This window comes from Vanessa tameamea, chromosome 19, assembly GCF_037043105.1.
Source record: "Vanessa tameamea isolate UH-Manoa-2023 chromosome 19, ilVanTame1 primary haplotype, whole genome shotgun sequence".
In the NCBI taxonomy this organism is placed as follows: domain Eukaryota; kingdom Metazoa; phylum Arthropoda; class Insecta; order Lepidoptera; family Nymphalidae; genus Vanessa; species Vanessa tameamea.
In genome coordinates, this window is record NC_087327.1 from 1,275,690 (window position 1) to 1,300,343 (window position 24,654).

Here is a 24,654-nt window from a genome sequence, read left to right on the forward strand (position 1 = left end):
ATGTTTGCAAATCCATACTTCCATACTAATCCATAAATTATTATTTTTCTGTTATTTTTGAAGTTAGAAGCTATAAAATACACACCAATGTCAACAAAGAGGTCTTACATTAACGTAATATTTTAAGTTAATTTGTAAATATATTCAATTATTCATATTCTATGCGAGCAAAGCCGCGGGTAACAGCTAGTATTTATATAAGAAGGACTGCTGATTTCTTAATACGAATGCACAAAATAGCTCCTGACCAAATAAAATAGCAAAACAGTTGTGAGTGATTTTGCTCTCCACATAAAAGTACACTATAACTACAATACACAACTAACTAGATCAGAGCCTTTAAACTAAGCAATCTCAAATATTATAAATTACCTCTAAAATTAATTATTAAATTCAGTAAACAGAGAAACAATATTCCTTGATTTATTAATGAAACGATATTTTTTAAATGTTATATTTGTAGTTCCACAGCCACATTGTCTGTTCCTTTAGTGTATCTTATTTCTAATCTGTATTTTTTATTCAGAATTTCCTCATTAGTCATCATTTGTGCCGCCTTTACCAGTGATAAGAATGCAGCATATAATTGGCAATCCTCGAAGCATTGAAAGAGATGATAGGCGAACTTACAATTTCCATCTGCATATAATCCTGCGTATTAGAAGACTCGATCCTCAACAGCACGGCGTCAGACTTGCTGGTAACAAAGCCGACAGCTACTTTGTCCGTCTCGGTATCTGCGACTGCGCTGGGCGGAAACGTGTAGGTTATGATGCCTCGCCCGGGACCGAACTCATATGCAATTGATTCTGAAATTCATAGACAATATTTGACTTTGAGGAAGACTTGAAGATATATACAGATACTTAATATAAGCCTGCCTACTTATTGGCACAGATACTTGTTAGACACATTCGAATGCAATAGAATGCCATTTAAATATATAAGAGATACATGTTTGCACATAACATAATTAATGAACAACTAGACAAAATATAATAATGACGAGCCACTCCGACGTCCCGGGTTCGATTCCCGGCCGAGTCGATGTAGGAAAAGTTCATTAGGTTTCTATGTTGTCTTGGGTCTGGGTATTCGTGGTACCGTCGTTACTTCTGATTTTCCATAACACAAGTGCTTTAACTACTTACATTGGGATCGGAGTAATTTATGTGATGTTGTCCAATATTTACATTTATAATTATTGTATAATGAATATATATACCACATATTAATTATTATTAAAATTTATAATTGTATGAATGTACGTGGAAACAATAAATTAATATAAAAATAATCATTGAAACGAAATATTCTTACCGTCGTAACACGTGGGCCCCGTGAAAGAAGTGAGGTCACAATCACAAACATAAGTATTCCATTGTTGCACGCACACGCCCTTGTTAGCGCATGCGTTATGTGTGCACTTGGTAGGACCTGCGTCAAAATTACCGTTTCAATATTTCATCCTAATATTACGAGAAATTAAAAAAAAACAATCATTATTCTTATATACCTTCACATCCTGAAACTAATGAGGAACTAGGTACGACTGCGTCTTCTATCAGAGACGGTGACTCGCCGGGAAGATCTAAGCTCGACATGCATCCTTCAAACCCTTGCCTTGACAAGACACCTACTGGCAACGCTGTGTACATCTCCTTAGGCACCCCACCCACATATAGGACGCTGTCTAGCTCCAGCATTAGATTAGAACCTAAAATTAAATCAAATATAACAACATTGTTTTCTTAAAATGTTTGTTTCTCTGGTATTTGAACCTTACTTGTCGTATGCATTTCCAAATCTTCATCGACTTGCATTGTATGTATTTTCGGAGTCGGTCTCCTTATTGAGACCGTGTGCCATCTATTATCGTTTAGAAAACTCTTTAATTTATCTTTCATTGTCACCACTCCGTCTCCGAGATTGAACACGCAGTGTATATGGCCATTGACCAATTCCACAGCAATAAAATCTTGTTTCTTTCCTCCATTGTAGAATAAAAGGCCATCCATCTCAGTCGTTCGGAAATAAAAATCTAAATACGTATTCCCATATGCCTTCAGTAAAGGCAACCCGACGTATGTATGTTTCGATTTAAATGTCACAGCCTTGTAAACATTTAGAGAATCCGGCTTCACGAATTTACCCGTAAATATTATATTAGACGTATCGTATATGTTGTTGTGTTCATCGATGCTTCCAATACCGAGCGTTTTAGCCATATCTATATATTTTATACCATTAAAAATGAATTTCTGGAGGTAACCAACAAAATTAGGTAACGTGGATGTCATTTGTATTTCTTCTTCTGGATGATAAAGTCCTCCTAAATGTAGCGTCGAAATTTCTAAAGTAGACGCTTTACCTAGAATTGTTTCAGCTGTAAAACAAATCAAAGTCAATGATAAAATGGATAATCTCGATACTAGTTTCACATTTAGTCACAACATTGACGTTAAAATCAATAGAAACTAGCAAAGTAAACGCCTTACAGATTCACGATTAGCAGCATCAAAACATATTTACACTCAGAGTCTATCAGCCCAAAAATATTTGCACGAAAATAGCAAAGCTCCACAGAAAAGATTATTTTTAAATCTAAATTACTTCAATCGAAAGTGTGGTGTCAGAAATTATAATTAGTAGCGATTTTACAATTTAACAGATACTAGCTTTAACTAATCTATTTTGTACTTGAAACCGTTTTTAACTAACCAGAAGGACACTACTCTGTATATATTCTACTCTATATCTGTTATTATAACTAATAGTTGAAGTAAAGTTCTGATGAAATTCGTCTCCTTCGTACATGTAAGAAAAAGACAAATTTATTTCAAGATAGTTTTTAAATCTAATTAAATATTTTAACTATGTGTTTTTGGTCACCATTTCGAGATCATTTACTCTCAATGCTGCTTATTGGCTTATTGTAAAAACAAAACCATTAACAATCTTTAATTTCAACTGACAAACCAGAAAGGTAACCAAAACATTTAGTTTAAATTTTTCAACTGCCGAAAGTAATGTAAAGGGCTACAGGAGAAAGAAAAGAAAAATCAAATAACAGAGAAGAAATAAAAGCATTAGAAGAACAGAAAAGTGAAGGTACCAAGTGCCAGCTAAAACCAACTCAATATAAGCCTCTATCTACAGCTAATAGGACATCTAACATCAAGGGACGCCGTCTGTAGTCTTTAGCGTCATTAGAAACTTAACTGTATTTCATTCTTATGGAGATTCATAATTGCACATTTTTTATTGAATGGTTTAGTCTAAATACAATGTATATTTTTAGTGCAATTATTAAACTGTTTCTATTAAAATATTACGGTTCTTAAACTTAACTCTACTATTGATTTCGCTTTGTATGTTATAATATTTGTTAATAATGATATTTTATTATCTAATAACATAAAGCATCGTTATTTGAAACAAAATAGATGTTTGAGAACTTTTATTATTTTGTCATTTTTTTTTTGTATTCTATTGAAATATAATTTAATATTTTAAGGAATACCACGATCCGAAGTTATTTTCTCGTTTTAACAGAGCAAAACCAAAACCAACCTTATGTTCCACTACATTAGGGTCAAAATAAAATGGTGCGGGTGCTGTCCCGTGCATACGTACATAACGTACCGCGCACTGGCTGCCCTCCGTCTACCTGCAGCTTAAGGTTTGATGCCCGACGCGAAAAGCGAACCGTATGCCACTTGTCGTCTGCTACATTTGTGCCAGCTAGAAGGTTCTGTAACATTATAAGTTAAAATATTTTTATACAGTTAATATAAGACGGTTTACAATATTTTCATCTAAAACTCTTCATTACCTTTGGTCATAACATTTCAAATATGATCTGGTAATGGACAATTCTCCTAGTAATGTAAAATACTGGGAGCTAATTCTACTAACAGATTATCATTTTATCTCAATCGAATCGAAACGTTATCGTTCAACCGTATTCTACTAAAACAGCTATCCAGATGCTGTTCCGTCGAAATTGGATCGATAAAGTAATAATCATATTAAAACCGTGATATTGGTGTTATGTACCTTTTCTCTATCTCCCAATCTTACACTGGCTCTAACCCTTCCCGCAGCCACGGCTAATTCGATCCTGTCAGCTGAATGTTCAGATGCAGTTCTGAGCAATAGTCCTGCTTTAGTAGTCCGGAATCGCAAAAGTAGTTCTTCGGTTTGCGTGACGTGCTCAAGTCCAAGCGCAGCTGTGAGGTGTTGACTGCCATTGAGGAATATTGTCGGTGATTCTGAAATTTGTTTATATTTTGCTTATAATTAAATATTAGCTAAAATCCGATTGAAACCTAACCATAACCTTTGTCAAAACCAATTAAAAATGACATAGTTCCTATAATTTTTTTACTACATGACCCAAAATATATGTTACAGGCATAAGTGAATCAATTGATTCTCAAAGTTTCTCTCACCTCGTCCACAAGTAGGTCCACCATAATTTGTAGCAGAACAGTCACATATTGGTCGATTCCAACCCTCAGAGCAAATCCCACTATGCTGACAAGGCGAACTGACGCATTGCTTCATCAATACATGACAAGCTGGTCTGACTGAGGCTAAAAATAAAAAAAATAAAAAAACATTTATTCTTCTATTTTAAATTAAAATGAACATCAAAATGCAATCGAATTTTAACTCACAGTACAGTACAGTACAATTAAACTTTATCAGCTTGAGTGAGGACTAAGCTGTTCCTAGTTTCAAACGTTATGTAAACATGAATAAAAAAATATGGAAAAATCGAGAAATATATTTACTAATAGAGGCACATTTTTGCATTTTATAGTTTTATAACAATCATTTTATAATTTAAAACAAATTTAATATAATGAAACACTATTGTTATAATTGTTTCCAGTCACCAGAATCCTGTTGTCTTGCATAAGCGGTCAGATCCTGCGGTTTTCCATTAAGCACCAAATCACGAATACATCCAACAAAGCCCTGTCTTAATGCAGCTGTCCACAAAGCCGCTGGTGTCCTAGACGCGGAGTATTCTGAACCAAGACCGCCGACAAAAAGAGGCCCATCGAGCTCCAGTTGATTCGATTCACCTTTACCGAAAAAATATGAATAAAATAATGTAATTACACAAACAGATACATATTTTATTGTTACAAATTTCAAAGTAAAGCGTCATAAATGCCCCAGTACTATCTCACCTCACCTTTAACAAAGAAGGTTTAAAGATTGTCCTAAAGCTTTGCTAAAAATAATGTTAGTGAATAAACATGTAGATAACTTTTATATAACTGATATATTTAGGTGTTCTCGTAATATTTTTCTGTACTATCGCGCATAAGATGAGTTTAAACACGTATAGAAACCTCGGTAGCCAAATACCACTGATTATAATCAGCACATTACATCTACTTCCGTTTCATATATATCGCAACTGTTCATATTAGATACTACCTATTAATTTTAAATATCTTACCAGGCGTCTTAAACTCAGCATTAGCTCCATCAACAGTAACCCTCCCATCTCTACCAGTTCTTCTGAGAAGAAATTCGTGCCAATGCGAATCATCAACCCGTCGTCGGGAAGCCCTAACTCGAACGCCTCCAGACCCTAAATCCACGTGGACGTAAATATACCCATTAAGGATTTCCACAGCAAAGAGATCCGCCTGAAACAGATGAAAATCATTATTGTGACTCAAACCTGATTGGCATAATACACAATACGATTATATAAATACAGTTAAACATTATAAACGTAAAATTGAGATACAAAATAAAATAAAATCAGAATAAAATATCCTTAAGAAAAGTTTTAAGAACTATAATATATAAGTATAGTATATATAGAACTATAGTATATAAACAATATACATATATGTGGTGATTTTTATATACTTAATTCTTTTTGGGTCTTAATCTAGAGACTAATAAATACTTTATTATTATATTTTTGTTTGTTTGCATCCTTAACGAGTGTTTATAACGAACATATCATCTTTGATAAAAGGCGATCTATCGGAGCGCTTGCAATTATTTTATTATTGTATATAATAAATAATTATTTATCATTATGTAATAGACATGTAACCGACTGTGTTATATATTTATATATTTCTCTTTCTTTTTTCAAAATAATAATCCTCAATAGTAGAATATTAGGATTATTACTCATATTGTACTTTTGAACAGGGCCCTTATTGAATAGCACATTATTGCAAAACAAGGAATCAGAATTCAATTCTGAAGTACCAAGCCATAAATTATTCCATACTGTTTGATCACCGTTATGCATATCACGGCTAATTGTAATAGAACTACATGCTAAATGCAAATTACTGGATACATTCTACCTGCATAGTATCAAACGAATTACAATTGTGCATACTTAACTCAGAAGCAGTTCATAACATGCATATTTCAGCTTATCAATTTACGGATTCACAACTGAATTTAAAAGTAGGATTATTCTGTAAGAATAAATTCGCAACTCACCGCAAAACCTCGTGTTTTCTCGTGAAAGGTCAGAATGTTATACGAGACTGACTATTTTAATTATTAAATTTATACGACACACGTATCAAAATGGCGTTTCACCGTAACGATGGTGTCAACGTATGGTGTCAACATTATACGAGTGAGATCCGAAGTGAATTCTTACTCAATAGCAATGTAATTACATACTAATAAAATCATAATTGACATTATTCAATATCGTTGCTGTCATTTTAATTTTAGAATTCATTTAATTTTTCGTAAGTGTATTATGCCTAAATTTATAATTAATTGTGTTTCTATTATTTTGGATAAAAAATGTATCTACAAATACATTATAAATTTACTTTTAAATTGATATGTTTTCTATACATAGAACTAATTGGCTGAAACATAACATTGAAACAAAGAACAATTTATTCTAAACAAAATAAAAATGTATACAATAGCTCCCTAAAAAAAGGAAAATAAAAAAAAATCCAATTCATCCAACTTAATACATGCAAACTATTCGCAAACAATCTGAATCCCAATATTCGCTAAACTAGAAATGCAAATCGTAGCTTACTGTCTAATAAAACAACCAAAATTTTGATAACAATTTGTAGAAATATCAGACATATACATTAGGTAATACTAAAGTAGAAATGGAAAAAATACCATCGACGAAAATGAGGATCGATATTCTAAAAAAAATATACCCTAGTGTTGATCTTATTGTGTTTTATTTTCTTGCAGAAAAAATCTATAGCTACATTGAGTAAAATGTAATAAGTAATAAGGTAAGTGCAATTAATTATCATAAACAATATAATTGTTCTATTAAAAATAATTCTATAATAAATAAACATGATAACTAAAACTGTGGGCTTATGGTGCGAATTTGTGTAGGTATTAATAAAGCCTTTCTCGAAAAGCTTAAGATTTATCGACCTCGATATATATACTGGAGAAGCCGACGGGAATCAGGTGCTCAGGATGTTCTGTGTACCACTGTGCTTGGGGTTCTACGTGCACATCAATCACAAAAAAACACAACACACTTCAACATTTCCAAGTGGGTGAAACTTTATAAGGTACCATACACAAATTCCCCTACGTCTGTGTTTCCGATATATTTTTTTCAACTTCACGTTACCTTGACCTACCATGCAAGATTCTTAGTGGATGAAACGAATGAGAAATTACAAGTCAGTACGACGTTAATTTAATTCAAAGATATCGAGCTTCATTTAATCAATATGTTTAAACGTAGCTGCCGATTCAGTTTTCGTTACATAATTAATTCTTTTACTCATCCAATAAGAAAAATTTATAGGAGATTGCAAATTTTTACGCAATTTACTAGCTACTACTAGTTTTGAATAGTTTATTATTCAAAACGTATGATTCATCAAAAAAAAAATAATATTCGAATACAATTTATCGCAAAATATTAACCTTATTTAATAAAACGATTGGGATAATAACTCTTACAATTCTGAATACAGACTTTTGAGGATGTTTGATGAGTTCGTTACACAAAATATTGATATCGGATAAAGCGTATTAAATATTTCAAAAGAAATAAAAGATTCCAATCATATTTTGCAATCTCGTATAAAACATTTTAATGGTAATGAAATTGACGACGAAAGTTCAGCTGATAATTTTGATGATGATTTTTTTGACAACGGTGATATTTGTAATGACAATGATTTTGATGAGAATGATTTCTTTAATGGTCTCTTGTGGTGACGGTCCAACCCCAAAAGCTTCACCCCTTACCGTGCAACCTACCCTTGGTGGCTTCGCGCCCATGTTGAAGAGAATTAGTCCATTTGGTTCATTTGTTCGGAACTTGAATGAAATCGTTCCAGTCTTCACCGCTTCCCATTTCGGTAATATCTGAAGTAATACGAGTCTTATATTATGACAGTAATTACATATCTATATCGTATATCTGTTTGTACATGTGTCTATAAATTAAATCCTTATTTAAACTGAACGAAGTCGGGACAGGTCGCTACTGTATATATCATTAGGAGGATACAATTCCCAGGACCATCTGATGTGACGATTACTTGAACAATTAAACTCAATTATATTATACCGTTACTTTAAATGCTATAAATTACAATCGGGTCGATTCTTGGCCTCGGTTTTTAAATGATCAGTCCTTCGTCCAGGGCTGAAGCATTTTTTTAATAAAAACACGTCATCCTTCTCTATTCCAATAATAATATACTGAAAAATTCAGAAAAGAGAAATGATTTAACAACCAATACAGAATTTTAGACGTAAGACATGTAAAATTAATATTGTAAAAAAAAAATTAAACTAATTCACATAACGTCAACTTAAGTTCCCGAATGCGTCACGTAAAGTTCCATTATCCGATAACAGTGAGAACGTAGGATCACTTAATATTTTTACGCCAACCCTTTTCTTGAGCCATTTAGGAAACGGCGTTATCGGAACATTAAATCAGTTATTTCCATCAACCCCACCTGCCCATATTCCCAGTAATTACAATAATGTACTAGCATCACAAACACTTGAAGACTCCGCTAAAGGTCAAAGTGTGCGTGGGTGAAAACTAAATTGAGCAACCAGAAATATGAATGAAATTAATTATTCATTCAAACCCCTTAAACTGAAATGGCCTTACAATGTTTCAGTGACCTTTATACAAGATTTTAATTGGAAATTTATTTTTTAGTAAATTATAGAATAACATGAAGCTCAATGTGTTCGTAGATATGTTTATATCTATAGGTGATGTTTTATATTTATAATAAAAGCCAATATACTTGTGTAATCACTCACTTGTAACGTTTAAGGAACGCCAGTACAGAAATTCCAAAATATCGCCTATTTCTTTGTATATACATCGTCGTCTACCATGATAATGTTATCGCTTCAAGTGATTGAAGCGAATGACATAAGAATATATTAAATACCTTATAATGAAAATGAAAAATGTTTTATTCCGTCGAGAATTTATCACATTTGTTGGTGAGATCTTCTTTTAATTATTTATAATACTGTCCCAGAAGATCCCGCTCTTCTATAATGTCATTTATAATATGTACATGTTGGAATTAGTATTTGACGATAACTTTTTTATTTTTCAAATAAATAAATAATACCTTCTTTCTCATGAGATACTTCATTTATTTGTGTGGGTACACAAATAAACATGTGTGCACGTTTTTGTGTCAGTGTTTGCTTGTATGTATGATATAATAATAATGTATGGAGTCTAAGAGCGTTTGTTCTCTTCGACGAAAAGTTAATTGACTTATGTAACGGGCTTTATATGGCGGATATTTATTTAGTTTCTTCCCAGTAGAATCTATTTTCCGAAGCGATTCTCATCATAAATTTTATTTTATCTTTTAAGTGACGGTTGAAAGGCGCTTGTCAGAACTTATTAAAATAAAATATATTTGAGTTCAATTGACTTCAAGTCTTTGTGTGCCTACTTCTTAAACAAGATCAGCACGTTTTTTGGTAAAGAATATAAATAATACTTCATTAGTATTTTTTAAACACCAAAAATAATGTGCAAAGAAAAAAATAACGTTAAAAGGAAGTATTTCAAAAGAGTAAAATAGTAGTTTATTTATATGTATATTATGTAATAGCGTTTATTTATTTTAACTTCAAAATCTTTTCGAAAAGATAATCTGTGGGTTTACCAAGTCAACCTTATCGTCTTTCAAATTTATTGAATGGAAACGACGATTAAGTTTTTCCAAAAACTGTATCTATACGACATTATTTATTTAATGTACCAATTTACAATTGTATATTGAATACAAGAAAAAATTACGTCTTTTCAGGATTTGACGTTAAGTATTAGAAAAAATATAATTTCATATGATTTTAAATGAGTTTCATAATTATTTGCATTACGAAAATATTGTTTCCAAAAAAAAATTAATAATAAACTATTTTCGGTCATTTGGTTTGTATTGAAACGTCTGATATGTTTGTTCATTTATGGACGTAATCAGATTCGCAAACGTTCATTGCAATATCTAATATGTAAATATCTAAGTAATTTACATCATTGAATGCTTTTAATAATTCAGTATAAAAAGCGTTAGGTAGCATTTTGTTCCCATAATATATTCTCTTTGTTATATTCCTATTGTTGTCTCAGTTCATATTCAGGAAGCAAATTTTCTGAAGGTCCAACTTCGAGGCTAAAAGTTTGTAATAGTTGCAATCATAGACTCATTTCGCTTTGAATAGCATTCGAAGCGGTGCTATTCAAACTTCACGTATACGAACAACAATAACTTTCACACACTTCATTACTTGACAATGGCGTCCATCGTGAGGGATAAGCACCAATTAAAAACAATGGTCTGCGTGAAAAATCGTCCTCTATAACCCGACCCATTACGGAAAGCGTTACTAAAGTGGAAAGTACTTTAAACGGCGGACTCTCGAATTTGGTCGAGTGCCCGGAGTGGTCTCGATCTGATTAGATCGGTACGGGTATTGGATTTGAGTTAAGCGTTTGACTACCGCTCTCGGGGACACTTCATCCTTTGGTACATATAAATCTTTCGATAAGTGTTATACGATATTGTTTTAAAACTTTTATGTTAAAAATTTTAGTATTCGACTACGAAAGTAATTTTGTCTATAAATATAAATACTAAATATTAAAATCTATTATTAATATAGATACAATCAGAACTTCAATTTCTGTTTCTACTTATGTAGTAACTTCGGGTCCGTCTTGTTATTTAATTTCACCCAATTTACTATTCCAGACGTACAAATTAGACCAATTAGTTAAGAATGAGCCAGTATTGATTTACTAAACCAATTTACTGCCTGGGGCGAGTTTTATTTATATGATATCATTTAAACCTAATCTACAGAACCTCTACAAACCCATTTATATCGTACGTAACCTATTGTAATAACTACTATATTATTCCACTGTGTTAAATATTCTAAAATTTCAAGCAACTTATAGTCGGAACAAATCTTGGAAATTCCATTTTCAACTGTGTATAAATGTGTAAGTGAACATTATTAATCGGTATGTGGGCGTGTGAGTGATCCTTTGTATGTGTGTGTGATTAATATTATGTTTAAATACGTTTTACGATAAAACTTACTAAATGTGCATCTCTAGTAGTAAACGTCACAGGGTCGGCGGAATCAGTGGCGGTACAGGCGTATTCAAGTCTCCCAGTAACTGCAATCAACTTGCTACCAGTTCGTGCTAAGTCGATCAAGTTCAAACGAAGCGTGTCTGCCGAAAACTCCACCTGGGAACGTAATGAATTTGTAAAATTTATCGTCAATTGCTACTACGATATTTTTTTTTAATATCCAGTTTTGTTAAAAATAAATGTTTTGTATATTTCAATTAATATATATAGTATTCTGTAGATATCACTTTCAAGGTCGCGTAATAGGCCAAATCCATAATTACGAGTATTGCTCAAAGGAGTTGGAAAGTCTGGTCGAGATCCTTTTTTTTAATTTATAGTACGACAGTTTAAGTAATTAAATATTCAAGAAATTGAGCTTTAAATTTTACTTCAGCTATTCCTTTATGTCACTCTATAAAATCAAACAAAAATAGATTGCGTCTTTCCGTCAAATTATAAATTATTTGTAATATATATTCATTAGCAGCCTGTAAATTTCCCACTGCTGGGCTAAGGCCTCCTCTCCCTTTGAGGAGAAGGTTTGGAGCATATTCCACCACGCTGCTCCAATTCGGGTTGGTGGAATACACATGTGGCAGAATTTCGTTGAAATTAGACACATACAGATTTCCTCACCATGTTTTCCTTCACCGCCGAGCACGAGATGAATTATAAACACAAATTAATCAAATGAAAATGAATATAATTGAATATACATACATATAGTCATTAAAGTACAATTTGTAGAATATTTTACTTATCAAGCTAGTTAAATTTGATATAGCAATAATTATTTTCTTATTTAAGAGGTCCTTAACGTTGCTCGTTAGGGCGTTACCGATAAATATGCCCCGAATAAACCTCACACCCCTGTGCCTTGTGTTTTCGGGGAATAGTATCAGGTACATTCGATACTACGTCTCGCCCCTTACTGATTCAATAGGTTAGTTGGGTTGCATCGCGATTAGCGTGCATATTTAATTACGTAAAAAAAAGCATTAAAAATGTTATGAGGGATATATTGCAAAAATGAGGCAAATATTCCCTTTGTGTTGTTGTTCAATATGAAGATATCAATAAGGAAATCTTGTGATAGATAGCGTAGGAGTAAAACTCGGATTATTTAGGTTTGCTCATTAATTTCTATTTCTTCGAATTATTCTTTTAATTCTCTGAAGCGAAAAGGAAATGCTACAGATGCCACTTTACATATAACTCCACGTTAAGTTTTAATTGCTGTAACTATATCAGTACCAATTAAACTCAAGCCATGTTCCGTACGTAACCATATACGATATATTGTAAAAATAGTAAAATTAAATTAATAAAGTTCTTACCTTTTTGAGACAACCAATAAAGTTGGTATGAACTCTAGCACCTGGTAACGCTCTTGCGTTCAATGAACCGCCAACGTGGGCTCTGGAACTGGCCAACATGGTGAAAGAACCGGCTACGTGAGAGTGTTCTGAGTATACATCATCAACTACCGCTGATACCTGAGAACAAGAATTTTAGTATAAGTAGGTGGACGGGCAAATGGGCCACCTGGCGTATTCCTTAAATCACAATGCAAAATCTTGGATCCAAAGGTTGGTGGCCAACCTTTGGATCCTAGATTTTGTGTCCTTAGTGCCTTAGTTACACTGACTCATTCAATTCTTCAAACCGGATTACAACAATACTAACAGTAAGTATTGCCGATTGATGGTAGAATATTTGATTATTGGGTGGTACCTACCCAGACGGACTTATACAAAGTCAACCAATAAGATATATGGATACTTATTAATGTACAATACTTTATTTGAATCATTTTATTTGCTCATTTCCCTAGTGACTAGCATTTACGGGTGCTTATCACGAGGACCTGTGTTGGAATCTATGATTAGGCTAACAAAGAGCTTTCGCATTTTTTTCTGTAAAGTAAATTCAGATAGTTGGTTTTTATTTGTAATTAAACAAATTTATTTTCAATGATTTACGAAACCATATATCAGTGACTGTTATCTTAAATTCGAGTCAGACCAAATCCCAATAAACAAACAAGACAGCTATTTCATAATAGACATGAATATTTAATTCATACCAAATTATTTACCAATATTTATCAGTTATAATATATCTCACTTATGTAACCTTAAAAAAGACTAACCTTATCTTGGCTATATTGTTATATTTTAGATTAATAAGTATATTTTTCTATGAAGTCATTATATTTTCATAACGTCTATTAATAATTCAGACTTCTGTATAACAAAGACAACGTCTAGGCCATAATCGCTTAAGAAAATCCACGAAAATTAATTCTACGCTTCAATGTCATCTACGACGTCAATATCATTTTATATCAAATAATATGCTTCGTCTATAAAAAATATGTCATAAGTTTTTAATATAAACTCCCTGTATCTGTGGTGTGTACGTGAAGAGCTATTTCATGTTAGAACATACAGTTTAGATAAACTTTCATAGAAAACTTTTTTCATATCGACAGCAGGGCTTAATGTATTTGTTTCAACATTACTTTTAAGTATATAGGCCTTTGACCGTTTATCGTTTATCTTCTTCGTTGTTTTATGATGATGATCGTATTAGTAACAGCTGTTGAAGAATGTTATATATTAGCGCCATTTGTTATTGGAACAGTTGGTCTTGAGATACAGTGCCAAATCTAAAAGATTTAAGACGAGTATTATGGCTCCACGGGCGTTAGACGGGATTTTTCATTTTTTCAATAGAGAATTAATGCTAGGTCTACCCACAATTCCAAATTTATAATAACACGATAACTCAAAGTTATTTAAAACGATGCTCATTTGGAGCAGAAATTTAAATTATTGTAGTACGTTTAAACAAAGGTTACACCTTTTCTTATTACGAGTAACAAAACGCTTAAAAATAATATGATTTTATGAGCGTCGTGTCTTTGTAACCGACTGATAAGTTAGTACTTATCGATTTGAAACTTTGCTAGCATATGTGATTCGGTTAATGCGATGTGATATTATGACGATATAGCTTAGATGTGAATAATAATGACTACTTGTGAATAACCCGTTTGAGTTAATTTGGTTTATATAAAGCATGGAACCTAGTGACGAGAATCTGATAAATCAATCAACTTTATAAAGACCTTCGTCCTTTTTCTGAAGTAGTACTCGAATTATGCTTCTGTCGTCTAGTCTGCCTACGGAATGGATAGTCATGGAGTCCAAATGTTTGCTGTTGAATAACCTTTGACAGTGAATATTATTATTATTTTTTAAATGTTCTTCTGGTTTTTTTATGTCTATCTCGGTGAGAGTATCACTATTTTCAATAGCCTGCATAACATTGAGAAATAGTAAGTGATTTTCAAGGCGTGAGCTATAACTTACGCCTTCAAACCAATTTAAAGTCAAAATCTTTTTTCAATATAGAAGCATTACACTTATTGACTCACATAAATTCTACCACCGGTTCGCAAAGTAACAACTCAGATCCGAGAACCGGGGAAAGAAACTCAGCGGGAATTTTCTTTTCATTTAATTTAAAAACTGTGGTCTCATTTTAAATCGTATATTGTATTATATATAGAAACAATTTATAAACTTTAAAAAAATACCCACGTGATTTTGAATGCTATTAAATCTAAGCTCTTTGCACGAAAATATATTACTAATATCATTTAATTTGAAACAATTTTACTTTATGGAGGATCAGAACATGCACTTTAAAATAAAAACTCAAATACGAATTATTACGTAGCCTTGCGTCAGCGACTGCAATTTTACTATGAACGTCAAGTTGGTAATATAACAAAACAAAAAATCACATGTAAACGTCAAATAGTCTTCAAATTCATGCAAACACGCGATCAATTGCGCTGGAGAAATAGCGTAACCTATAACAAACGTATTTTACCGATGTATATAAATTGAAGTGTTTTACCGTTATTGGGCAATATGCGAGCCGTCTGGGCGAAACTAACCTCTTAATATCAGAAGATTAACAGCTATTATTTCCGTATGGTATGCATGTGTTAAACGTGGAGTAAACATGGGGTAAATGCAGTACTTTTCGATACGTATTCGTAAATTAAATTAATTTACTGATAACGTTAGAAATATCGCCATTTATTTATGATATAGGTAGGCCGACTAGCGAATAAGCCACCTGATGGTAAGTGTTCACCACCGCCCATAGACATTAGCTCTGTAAGAAATATTAATCATTCCTTACATCGCCAATGTGCCACCAACCTTGGTTACTAAGATGTTATGTTCCTTGTGCCTGTAGTTACATTGGCTCACTCACCCTTCAAACCGGAACCCAACAACACTGGGTAATGCTGTTTGGCGGTAAAATATCTGATGAGTGGGTGGTTCCTACCCAGACGGGCTACCACAAAGCCCTACCACTAGAAATTGGTACTAAATAGTTGATTTAGTATTCATTAACTTTTATGTGGAATGTATAAATTTAATTGTATATAATTTACATGTCTGTGTAATATAATATTTAATTACGGCTGTGTAAACAGAACTAATAGTAGTTTTACATTAAACTCGTTAACGATTCAAAAGTGTTTACTTGAATAAAGTATATTATGATTTTGTCTTTGAAGGAAAACTTAAAAGCTTGCTACGTTCACAGCAAGCTATTTAAGTTTCCTTGGAAAACGATTTTGTCTTTAGAACTTCTTTTGTTGATATTTAATTTCTTAGTATTTAGATATATATTGTTAAGGAATTCTCTATAAGCTTTTATGTTTAGATAATATGGCAGAGTACATATTATAGGAATCATACATTAAGGCTGATGCAAATTCCCTGGGAGTAGGGGTGGATAATATTGAGGGACGCTAGTTTTATGAGTACATTGACCCAACCTAATGTGGGAAACAACGGCAGCCGTGGCGAAGAATGCTAAACAGGTAAACAGTAAAACTATTGGTCTCATAGTCGACATTTCATGTTGAAAATTTTTGAATACATTGTTAGGTAAGTAGTGGGTTACATTTCGTCCAAAGGAATTAAAACCGCTCTTCATTGGAGTCAAATGTTCACATTTAACAACTATTTCGTTTCGAGGTAAATAGAGTCATAATATACATATAAAAAAATATTGTCTACAATTTATTTGCTGACTGTACAAAGCAGACGGAATCCTCAGAAGAGAGATAAGAGAAATAGTGGCAGCTCGCCTCAGATTAATATTTGCTGAGCGAAATTATACACAGGGAGACGTGCAAACAGATCGTGAAACTAATGAGATTTAGTGGCTCGACGGACAGACGGTCTGGTAAACCGAATACTTGTAGCGACTTAGATTATATTAATAAGCGTATTTTCATTTATAATTGTTTTAGTTGTATGCGGAAATTTAATTGGTAAAGCATTAAGAATAATAATTAATCGTTTAAAAATGATTGTGTCCCCCACATATTTTATAATCAGTCCTCAATACAAATATAGTCTGAAAGGGGTTCACTGTTTGTGCGATAGCAGTCTATAGAGTTTGGTTACAATTTCCGTAAATAGTTTTATTATAGATTTGACTGAAATAAATATTTTCATTATATCAATTATAAAATGAAACTCTTATAGATCAAGATTTTAGTATTGACTCGTATCGACGGTTACGGCATCTTTGCAAAACGTGAAACAGGTAAAAAAGGAATTGCGATTTGATTAAATCGTATGAAAACTATATTCCATCTAAAATCAAGGAAATCGACCGCATGATGACAAGAAACTACTTCTGACTACATTATATAATGTCAATATGAATATTATGACATATTCATATTGGAATTAAGTCATTACTTACTAGCAGTCGATGTGCCAAAATCATAGGATCCGATTAACATCTCTGGGTAGAGCGCCAGACAATTTTAATTAGAACTTACATCGTATTGTTGAGTCATGCGTTTAGTAATCTAAACATTACACAGATTAATATGCTGTTTTAATTTAATATTCAAATGTAGTTTTATTCACCTCAAGTTCTCATGCTCCGTATGAGCTCAGAACAAACAAAATCACGAAAGAAAAACGTTTCATGAAAAAAGGACAGTTATTCCATATTTATATGAAAAGGAATCCCTTTGCTTATGTTTCGAATGATGAATAAATATCCTCATGCCAGTTGAATATTTCTATTGCCTCTGTATACTTCAAAATTCAACGCAACAAGAGGATTGAGGTCAGAGATGAATGGAATCCCATAACTTCTCATCGTCACACAGCAGAAACTAATTTTATTCGTGTTCGTGTTCCTGTGTTCGTTATCTATAGTTAGTTTTGTTTGTATGTTAAAATATTTTTGTCTAGTGGCAGTGTCTAAGGCTAAATCTATACTAATATTATTATAAATATAAAATTAATTCAGTCTGTTTATCTTTCTATCTGTTGCACTTTTACGGCCAAAGTACTCAACGGAATTAGATGAAATTTGGTATGCAGCATGCTTGAACCCCAAGGAGGGACTTATACTTTATACCTATACCTAATTTTTTAAACCTAATACCTGACAAAATACAGAAGTGTTTGGTTTGAAATCGTTTTAAATTTTCTCTAATGCTTCAGAGTACCTAATACCTACGGTTTTATTCGGTAAATTACATCATGTCTTTTACGTTTCACCAAATGGATTTTGTAAATACTTGGACAAAATTATCTTAAATATCTTATCCGTAATGTACTTTACTTTGACCAAACAATACTTCCAGCTAATTCCAAGTCAATTCCAATTTGATATCGACTAAATTCGCCGAACCAGCGTACACTTGGAATACGCGCTTAAATATACTTCGAAGAAAATATAAGTTTTTACATTAAAATATTTTAAGTATTAATTAAAGTTAAATATTTGTATTTTAACTGTAACACTTACCCTGCAAAAGCTCGTGAACGGTGTAATCTGCGAACAAGCATATAAAAATTAAACTTTTTCCGTATTTAAGTTTGGGACTTGCAAACGTTATTCATGGAATTTGAAAATTGTATTAACAGGGATAATCTCAATTTACTCGAGTAAGTCTAACTATACTTTTGTTAGGTATTTAATTAAATACTTGTTAGCCGAAGAAATCCTGAGCTCAACCACCTTGGATTAAATACAAAAATCTTTTCATTCAAACAATTTTTAAGAATAAATCTGAAATTTTGAATGAAACAAAAAAAAAAATATTTGTTATCTCTAGATGTGATATATTTAAGTCACGACAAAATACTCTTAGTAATAAATGAGCCGTCACATTTTATATTATTATTATTGAACACTCCAGTTTAACATAAGCAACAGACGATGTAAAAAATTTTTGATCATTTCTCAATAAATTACGTTAGAGAATCGGAATATTTTGCAGTCATACATACAACATTAATCACTCTGAAACTATAACTGAACCTTGATAATATTTTGACTGGCATAGAAGCAAACGAATCTACGACTACTTTATTTTCTTACTTTCAAATTAAAAGTATGAATCACATCTCATATCATGATGCTATAATCAAGATCTTTCACTTAACAACTTTATTATTTTTTTAATTTTAATTTAATCTTAACAAAGTTAATAGTACTGACATGAAGTCAGAAATAATTAAACAAATTAACAAACAAAGAATACTTTTGTATTGAAAATTTTGTATCGACTAAACAATGGCTTACCTCAATCAAAAGTTCTACATGAAAAAAATACAATGAACAATACTTAATTAAATAATTTGTAAACAATCCATACTCTAACCAAATTAATATTTAAAATTTATTATTAATAAATTCGGGTAAAGTTCTTCATAATTAGTAATTCATCAGAGATTATATCAAAATTGTTTTTGTCTATATATTGTCATTCATTGTCAATATGACATAATAAAGAATATTAATTAATGGTCTGATATTTACCAATTCCTAAATATAAATATTGTGTCTTAGTATTGTAACTATACAATATACTTGATAGACAAGTTATATATAGTATATAGGGATCCTAAATAGAATAAAAAGTCGAGGTGGTACTAATAATCTCAAAGTGATTCCTAGAACATGAAGCCATTTCATTGAAATATAAAAAGAATCTAACATTTACACACTAACCGCTAATGACTTACTGGAAATCCTTTGATGAACTCCATGCAAACTTGTATCGATCAACTTACGGGGAAATGTAAGGTTAGAATCAAGTTAATAATTATATTTCTTACTATCGAACAAGCCCTCTTCTAATAAATAAAAAATGACGCGATCACTCTTCATTTGGTTACAACACAATCTAAAATGTATCCGTTAAATCCGACGCAGAAAATATATTTCAACAAATTCGAAGTTTAATAAAAATTCCTTGCCGATATAGAATGATTTAAGGTAATCTGAATATTTTAAAGCAACTTAAAATTGGATTTATTATAGTGTTTACCTGATGCGCTATTGCTTGACAAACTCGGCACCAGATTTCGGTTATGGACCTTGATTTTATGGAACGGAGTACATTAAATAAACTTTGTTTCAAATATAGAGTTTTAGTAACTTGATAATCCGGAAAGTTGTAATCAATGCAGACAATTATATTTGGTCGTAAATGAGAATACCTTGCAAGATTAACCACCTAAATTTATTTCAGTATTAAGTACTTTAAAGTGCAGGAGAGTCTTACCTCTTGAATTCGCCTTCTAACGGTAAGCTTGTGCCATTGATGATCATCAAATCGCGTCTTCGAAGGCTTGATGTGCATCTCTTGCTTGCCGTTTCCAAGGCCCATCGTGAGTGACAGACCACCATCTCGAACAGCTAAGTTAAGATAGTCCGCCTCGTGACCTGTATGAATATCGAATTATACATTAAAAAAAATAAGAATTTAAATGCTTTTTGATTCGAAATTATAAGAAAGACATATAAAAAATTCAAAACATTTTTACTCAAATCTCCTTTTACGAGTTCTATTGAATTCTTAAACGTCTAGAAAATATTCTTAAGAAATTGAAGAGGTTCAGACGTTGCAAAAAATGCTAATTAAAACAAATAACAATACAATACAGAGTTTTGATAAAACTTATTTCGCATATAGCTGAAATCAGTTTTTTTAGACAAACCTAAATGACATTGTTCATATATAACACAATACGAAAAGAAACAAATAACGATAACACAATTATACACAAAAATAAATGTGGCAAAAATAAACAAACATATTTGTTTCAACAAGGAGAACAACAAAATAAACTTAGTGAAGATATAATTGATACCTGTATAGAAGAGAAGGCCGTTTGGTTGTCTCGTCTTGAAATAGAGAGAGATCGCGTCCTGTGTGCTAACAATCGGTTCACCGCCAGTTTGAGTCAAATCATACGAGAGAAACTCAGCGCCGCGAAACGTTGCTTCAGATGGCGCTTTATCTGAAACAAAGACATTTTTTATCATACTTGGAGTTTTTATTTGGGGATGATTTAGGTGATGATGTTTTTGGAATTGTAAAGAAAAAAGTCATGATAATAGAACCCAATGGCTATTTCTTAATTACAACAAACTCGCAGTGGATCGCTTCACACGCGATTATTATACATGATATCATCAAAAATCCTAAAGCATAATATTACACAAATCAAATCAAAATATAATTTATTAAAGTAGGCTTCTACAAGCACTTTTGAATCATCATTTTACAGAATTATACTAAATATAAAGCTACAAGCCAATTCTGAATATCCATATATTCTACCTAGAAGACCTGGCAAGAAACTCAGTTGTTATTCTTTTCCAACATTTAAAATACAAAGTTAGGTCAATAAAAACTAAATTTAAATAATATATCTTGCCTGGCAATCAACAAGTATCAGCTTCACGCTATTTTGTCATCTATATAATGTTCTTTTAACAAAAAAATTAAATTTATGAATCAGCGAACTTAAAAATATTGGGATGTTTTATTATAGAAACAAATAACTTGATCCAGGTAGGATTCATTGACTTTGCGGAGTCGGAAACTTATCCTTATTTCTCGTGTTTATACAATGATTATCACTGATTCTATCAAAGAGATCAATGTTTAAATAAAAAAGTTTAACACAAGGTATTTATGCTTCATGAAGTAGGTATGCCTAGATATTCTTTCAGCAACATTTAGTATTGTTACGTTCCGGTTTGAAAGATAATTGACCCAGTGTAACTACAGGCATCAGGGACATAACATCTTAGTTCCCAAGGTTGGTGGCGCATTGGCGATGTAAGAAATGGTCAATATTTCTTTCATTGCCAATGTCTATGGACGGTTATGACCACATAGCTTTAGGTGGCAAGATAGCCCGTACTCTTACCCATATAAAAAATCTAAGAAGCTTGTACAGAGTTATACAGCCAATAATCACTATGATCCATGAATGTAAAGAAATGTATAGACTTTTTAGTAGCAAATATAAGAGTGTGTTCTGATTTATTAAATTTTAAATTTAGTAAGTATTGTACTCATTACATTGTTATTAAATTACATTTAGTGTGTACAAACATTTTGTAAAAATTCTCTGTCTATTTATGGACCAGCTTGGAAATTTTTAATTCAACGCTGCGAGGCGAAATTAATTCTTGACAAAATAACGCATTTTGCTTAAGCATTTTCAGTCACTAAAATGTGTAATTTAAAAATTTCAATTTTGACCAGGACTGAGTTATTATATAAAATATTTGTAAGTTTAAAAAAACAGCACAGAGCGTGCGGTAAAGTGTTTTAACACTAAGGGCTGGCTGGTTACCGGCGGACGGATTTCTAAGATGGTATAATGATTATGTTATATTATATATTTATATATTACAATAATTTAAAAATACTTCTGGGTAATAATTTTTTACATAGTATAATTATGTCCAAAATAAAGTTAGGAAAATGTACTATGTTATAAAAAAAAATACTCCAGCCTGAAAAAACCGTGTTTTCCCACTTCCAGTGCGGCCTTGAAATGTAAGTATTTAATTAAAATAAAAAGATCATCAATCGATTGCGCTTATTACATTTACTAAAGATTAGTGTTGTGTGTTTTATGACAGTGCAAGAAAATGACAGACTTTCACGACACGCCGCCTTCTTCATTAGGAGGGTTACGTTGTGTTAATGGTACTAACGGATACGCCGAACACAAAACTTACCCATATAGATTTCTAGTGACGCTTACAGTTACTCGCGTAATATTCTTAAGATACATATAAATTATAAATAAATAAAATAATATAAGTACAAAAAAGATGTCAAACTAAAAAGAATCTGATATATCTGATTCTCCTCCAATTTAAAAGGAAATCATATGGAAATCATCATCATCATCCTTCGAATCATTATTTACTGTCAAAACATAAAAGACTGGTAGAAACTGTGACGTACTAATAGGAAAGATAATTACGAATACTACCCGACTAAACGATACTAGAAAAAGTTCAATATTATAAAATTATTTTGCCGTCGGTGGTTGATTTTTTAAGTGTTCTATCTTTAATATAACTATTCCATTTTCCTTTGGAAAAAAGCTGATTCCCATAATTGTAATAAGTGTACATCATATTCATGTGTTATTAAAGTGTGATGAATATTCTCTATATTTATTAATTATTATAGGGGAAGCATTGATAAAAAGATTTCAGCTATTTATGGTAAATGTTAGTGTAATGCAAAATGTTTCATCAGACCCCAACTTTGCAGTGGCTTCTGACCGATTTCGGTCACGGCGCTAATCTCAAGGGATTCCAGCCAACTGGATGTTATAGTGCAAAGGTGTTTGCGCAAACACTGGTCAACTGTCTATTGCTCTCCCATAATCCGATGGGACGGAAAATCTGACACGACTCCAAAGTTTTCGACCGTAACGTAGTAACGCACCTGCGAATATATATGACACCAACTTCTGTTTCAGCTAAGGAGAAAGGTTATTGGTACCGTACAATCCAGCTTCATCCTTGCAGACATCCTTGGATTGAGAACAGTAAACTCAACTTTAATGATACAAAATCAAATCTGCGGCTTCGGTCTGGCCACATCCCGTGCAATAATTTTGCATTTCGGATGCGGAAAACAACATCCCTGAACTGCACAACTTGTAATGTCTTGTCTGTCTGTCTGTCTTGATTATCTCTTGCACATATTGATGGAATATACTCAGAACGAATCAGTTAGAACTAAACTTAATTTAGATTAGACTTAAAGTCTGTTGGACAAAGCAATGTCGTTCTGGCAGATCCAATGTCAAATCTCGCAAAAACGTTGTCCAAATTAATTTATAGACCTGTGATTGATTAAGATAATTTTAGGTTTAATATATATTATTTTTGTATCCTCACAATGAAACCTTAACCAGGTCGACATGTTCGCGTATGTGAAAAAGCCCTTTTTTTTAGTAAAAAAAAACTTCCATTTCCAACGAATGCTGTCCTAAAAGCGAACCTAAACCGTACGACCCTTTCTGCTTTGTCAAATAAGTTAATTCGATCATTTATTAAATTATCCTCAAAAATACGCTATGAATTAAAACACATTAAAAATTAATGGTCACTTAAAACTTTCCTGCGACCAATTAAAAGTTGAGTTTAACGAACTTTCTGCCGTTTTAGTTTTTATCACAACACTCATTAACAATAACAGAACGAAACTATTCATTCATAATTCTTTAGCCAGACTAATTGAGGTATGTACTTTATACTTGGAGTTTATGCAGTTTTAATCGTCTTTAAACTTCCCGACACCTGAATGAAGCAAGAATTGATTAATGGATCCAACTTTGCTACACTCGGCCAAGTTTTGTATAAATTGCTAACGGCTTTATTGTAAAAAGAACTCTATTATATATTATACTTGATTCAATATACTCTAACGAACATAACATTTCGGTGCTTTCTTGGAAAACTGACAACATAGGGTAGTAAAATATGATCTGGTAGGTCCATTAAAAATCTTTATGTTGTAGGTAATAGAGGAACGGTAATGTATTTCTTTGTTCGTTTTTCATTATATAGAGTATGTATGACAATG

At 32.1% G+C, this 24,654-nt stretch overlaps 1 protein-coding gene across 4 annotated transcripts in view; it reads right to left on the reverse strand.

Annotated features, from left to right (window-relative positions):
• The window catches only part of LOC113397062 (neurexin 1), a 180,004-nt gene that overhangs the window by 6,182 nt on the left and 149,168 nt on the right, over nt 1–24,654 (reverse strand). Inside the window, exons 6-20 of one of the 4 annotated variants that reach the window (XM_026635207.2) lie at nt 20,894–21,043; nt 20,305–20,465; nt 18,540–18,566; nt 13,001–13,159; nt 11,625–11,777; nt 8,278–8,385; nt 5,480–5,672; nt 4,905–5,096; nt 4,455–4,598; nt 4,060–4,274; nt 3,646–3,754; nt 1,787–2,386; nt 1,517–1,717; nt 1,321–1,437; nt 631–809 (exon numbers count right to left, since the gene is read on the reverse strand). In XM_026635207.2, coding sequence (XP_026490992.1) covers nt 631–809; nt 1,321–1,437; nt 1,517–1,717; nt 1,787–2,386; nt 3,646–3,754; nt 4,060–4,274; nt 4,455–4,598; nt 4,905–5,096; nt 5,480–5,672; nt 8,278–8,385; nt 11,625–11,777; nt 13,001–13,159; nt 18,540–18,566; nt 20,305–20,465; nt 20,894–21,043 — 2,708 coding nt within the window. Of the gene's footprint in view, nt 1–630; nt 810–1,320; nt 1,438–1,516; nt 1,718–1,786; nt 2,387–3,636; nt 3,755–4,059; nt 4,275–4,454; nt 4,599–4,904; nt 5,097–5,479; nt 5,673–8,265; nt 8,386–11,624; nt 11,778–13,000; nt 13,160–18,539; nt 18,567–20,304; nt 20,466–20,893; nt 21,044–24,654 lie in introns of all 4 variants that reach the window. The other 3 variants (XM_026635206.2, XM_026635205.2, XM_026635204.2) reach the window with 3 other exon arrangements.